This window comes from Sinocyclocheilus grahami, unplaced genomic scaffold (genome assembly GCF_001515645.1).
Source record: "Sinocyclocheilus grahami isolate Dianchi unplaced genomic scaffold, SAMN03320097.WGS_v1.1 scaffold92.1, whole genome shotgun sequence".
Classification (NCBI taxonomy): domain Eukaryota; kingdom Metazoa; phylum Chordata; class Actinopteri; order Cypriniformes; family Cyprinidae; genus Sinocyclocheilus; species Sinocyclocheilus grahami.
In genome coordinates this window covers 3510384-3514938 of record NW_015505271.1, presented here as the reverse complement: position 1 = coordinate 3514938, position 4555 = coordinate 3510384, and the positions used below count along the sequence as shown (strand labels likewise).

Below are 4555 nucleotides of genomic sequence, written 5' to 3'. Positions count from 1 at the left end.
CCATGGAAAAAAAACATGCTGTTTCCTCTGCAGTCTACGACTCAGTCTACGCTTCATATGTCATAAACTCGAATAGACAAAACAATACATGTTCACATCTGTACTGTGCATGTGCATGATTACTTGCTAGTGATAAAAGGTGGACAAACTGGAAATAAGAAGTTTTTTTAGGCACCAAAGACGACAGAGCATTTTAAAAAAAGATCGAATAAAATTACACTTAAAGTGAAAAGAGCCTGTAAGCAAAAGGCAACCACCACTGAAACAAACTGCGAGTTTTAACAGTCTTTTGATCTATGGATGTCATTTTGTGGGCAAGTAGTGATATCTATCATAATTCACAGACCCCCGCAGACCAAAATGTCAGGTAAAGTCCACAACATTTCTTGAGAAACTTCTCAAAAGGGAATAAAATCATGTTGAGCATCACCCCAGCATTAATTAGCTGCTCTTTAAGAGTCTAAGCCTTTCAGGGTCGGGCCATCCCAGCCATGACCAGACAGACCAAATAAGAGTGCATATGATGATTTCCCGATTCTGTGACTTTCTTCAATATGATTACGTTTCCCTCGTCAGGGGTGATTGTCTCGCAAGTGACTCACAGTACTTGCGTAGTTCTGAATCCGTCTTCTAAGGTGGCTGGATGCACGAAAGTGGGGTGGAAGATCCTGGCTGTGGGTGGACTTTCACAATGATAGATTGAAGGAAAGATGTGAGGAAAAATACGAAGAAAAGGCACACCGCAAATTATAAATCCATGTTTTCTCAGCACACCTGTGTACAAAGATCAAATAGCCGATCAGTTTGTTTTCGAAATAGGAAAAATAATGCAGTATAGCAATCCCTCTTCATTTTTATCAAATGTTTTTCTATTATCTAGTACAAATTTACATTGACAACATTTGTTAAAGTAACTTAAAGTTACAGCTTTAAATGCAAGTTGAGGGATATCATTAGACACTCATTGACACTAATAGGTTTGCACAAAGATTTCTTATCAAGTCGCAGTGTTTATATCATACCTTTTGGTCGGGTAGGAGGGTGTTGCTCTGCAGGGGGGTCAGGTGACTACTGAGCAAAGCTCCACCTGGTCGGTCATGTTCACAAAAGATGGTGCCATTGACATAGTGAAATCTGTCACCAGGCACCAAGCGATTTCGACATGTGGCACAAGTGAAACACTGTGGAGAGAAGAAAAACAAAGCAAATCGTTATTTCACTGGAAGTCTCGTGTGTCATTTAATAAGTCAATTAAACAAAAAAATTATTAAAGTTGAGAGGAGATGGAAGTAGCGACATCTTTTCTTTCATATTTTTAGATATGATATGATTTTAGAAAGAAAGTCGTATATATAAATAGTCCTATATATAAAGAAAGACCTTTAGATAAATATTTTTTTCCACTGTTCGAAGAATTAGGGGGGGAAAGTGTTTGAAAAAAATCAATTATATCCCAAGCTCACATTTCTTCAGATACTCACAAATTAGAAATTCTGTCAGGATGTAGTTACCCAATTTTGCAAACGTATGCAAACATGGACCACTGGGAAACCAAACTGATCCACTCAGCTTAATCAGGGAATGGTTTCCTTTTCCAATCAAATATTTTTAAGACAGGTTGACACCTACACCACTATAATTAGGAAGGAATGTGTGGCGCAGTTGGGAAAACGGTTAGTTGATGAGTTTTGGTTGGCGTCTCTTGAGACTATCCTGCTATCAGTGTTCAGTAAATGCAAGACTTCAGCTGACAATTCAAAGAGAAATATATTTCCTCAAAAAAGGCTACTTCCAAGTCTTTACAGATGTTTCCATTCCAACCAAATAATGTGAAGTATAAACACATAGATTAATACCATAATCTCTCTAATTCTCACTCTGGAGATATGGAATGTGGGTCCAAGTCATTGTTTTGCAAGAATTATGCATTTCAGTCTTTCAACTTTTTCCAGTCTTAAGGGAGTTGCAATGCAATACTCAAAAAGAAGTAAAATTTCATAAATCTTACTGTGAGGCACTGACTCAAGCTTATGTTCAGCAATTCCTGCTGGCTTACATGTCAATGTCAAAGGGAATTAGGTAATTGCAATGTACAAAACAAATTCCCTCGTGTTTGTGATTGGTTCAGAAATGGTAACCATACAAGTTTCGATGTTGTAATTCTGTCTATGACCTGTCCTGAGATAGACAGGTTTGGCTCATCTTTTCTCAGATTCAACAGTGTCAAAATGGTCTTTACCCTGTTTGTTTCTAATAGTTTGTTGTCAGATAAAGCAATGATATAACAAAAGTAGCGACATATCTTTTCTTCTGTATAGTGACGTACATCCGTCAAAAGAAACAAAAAGAAAAAAAGTGTTGATCGGGGACTTGGTTCTATCCATCAGTAAATGTGAGCTTGCAGTCATTGTAAGAAAGGAGTGGGGTTTAGATGGACAGAATTATTGGATAAGTCTAGCATATGTCACCAGAAAGAAGGCCATCATTCCACTGAGTTTTATTTTGTTTAAAAAAAAGGAACCTATGGACACTTCATTTCATTCATTAATCTATTTTTTTTTTTAAATACTGACAAAGCATTAGTGTTTGCTAAAAGGCTATGGTTCACCTTTAGATGGTAGACGTTACCCTGGGCCCTCATCACCATCTCACTGGCAGGGATTGACTGTCCACAGGCATTGCAGGCTCCACTGTGACCAAACAACCTGCACAGTTGGGGGTAAAACAACAATTAATTAATTAATTAATAATATTTAAAGAGTTACAAGAGATCAGTTGAAAGTCAACATATAACATCCAAAATCCCATATTGCAAAATGACACACAAATCACCCTGAAAATAAATCGGCTTGCACTGATCCACTTTTCCTTACACAATTGGGGAAATGTATTCATACATCCATAGCTTGAAGTTGGAGTGCTTTGCAATGTGTGTTTGTGAGTGAGTGGCTTGGATGGCAGGGCACCAAAGCTCCTCTAGTCCTAGACTGCAGCCTATCAGCTAATCTGGAGTGGCAGTGTAATTGGTGGCAATGGGTGGGGGGTGGCTATAGGAGCCTCTGATCCACCCTTGGCTCCTAATTAGGGTGCACTTGATTACTCTGCTGCCTGTGCTTGAGGTCGTTATGGGCATTTTTAGGAGAACACTTAAATGAGTTCAAGTCGTGCTCTTGATGAGCTGAAAGAAAAAGAAAAGAAAAAAAAACATCTACACACACGGTCATATAGAGATAAATTCAGATGCACACAAACAACACGCAACATACACGCATTCCACTCACACACATGCACACAAACAACTTGTTTTCATTCAGAACACCTGGAGCTGGCTATAGGAGCCTCTGATCCACCCTTGGCTCCTAATTAGGGTGCACTTGATTGCTCTGCTGCCTGTGCTTGAGGTCGTTATGGGCATTTTTAGGAGAACACTTAAATGAGTTCAAGTCGTGCTCTTGATGAGCTGAAAGAAGAAAAAAAAAACATCTACACACGGTCATATAGAGATAAACTCAGATGCACACAAACAACACGCAACATACACTCATTCCACTCACACACATGCACACAAACAACTTGTTTTCATTCAAACCACCTGGAGCCACCATGTCACAGTCATGTTTCAGTAGGAAACATTTCTTCCGCTCCCTCTCTGGGGTCTTTATTGTGACGGTAACCAGACCAGTTTGGCAGCTAATTCTCACCACCTCACTTTCTCCTCTTCCCCCTGCCCTCTCTCTCTCTTTCTCAACCCCTGCTCCGCTATCCCTGTCCCAGCTCTGACTGCTTGCAGTAATGAATTTTTGATCTTAATCCAAACAGTAATTTAATAAGAGACGGCAGAAAGGAGCCCTGTTCTCCCTAATTAATGCACCCGACTTTTATCAGACCTTAGGCTCCACGCTGTGTCATTTGGTAATGAAGCTCTGCCCTTTTGATTAGCTGTATTATACATATTTAATACACTGCAGACTGAGTACACCTTACATGCACTCTTAAAAGAAATATCCATAAGACCACCCTTGACACGTCTAACATGTTTGCCGAATTACAGAGTTGTAAGAGATGCCCTTTACTAAAAAGTATTTCTTTCTCAGTTGAGTTGTTATAGAACCCAAAGTTCTTATAAAACAACAACTGATCATAGGTTACCTGAACCGGTAAAAAAATAGATACAATATATAATATATTGCATTATAAAGCAGCAACAACAACAACAATAATATAATAATAATTAATTAATTTTTCACAAGTTGAGCCATTCCTACATGCTAAACTAATTTTTTATATTATATAGGTGTAATAATAATAACAATAATAATAGTAATCAAATAAATATTAATAATTAATATATAACTTTATTTATATTTACTACTACTACTAATAATAATAAATAATGTAATCTTAATTTAAAATGTATGCAATATAACCAATATAAAAGAATAATATTATTAATATTATTATATTGTATTATTAATATTAATATAATTATTATTATTATTAAGAAAATATTATATATATTTAAAAATATATATATATATAAAAAAAAAAAAATATA

The 4555-nt window shown here is 36.8% G+C and overlaps 1 protein-coding gene across 1 annotated transcript in view; it reads right to left on the bottom strand.

Moving 5' to 3' along the window:
* lmo4a (LIM domain only 4a) overlaps window positions 1–4555 on the bottom strand; it is a 16820-nt gene continuing 12265 nt past the window's right edge. Inside the window, exons 3-5 of the mRNA XM_016275186.1 lie at window positions 2609–2705; window positions 1023–1181; window positions 1–774 (exon numbers count right to left, since the gene is read on the bottom strand). Coding sequence (XP_016130672.1) covers window positions 766–774; window positions 1023–1181; window positions 2609–2705 — 265 coding nt within the window. The 3' untranslated portion in view covers window positions 1–765. The remainder of the gene's footprint in view (window positions 775–1022; window positions 1182–2608; window positions 2706–4555) is intronic.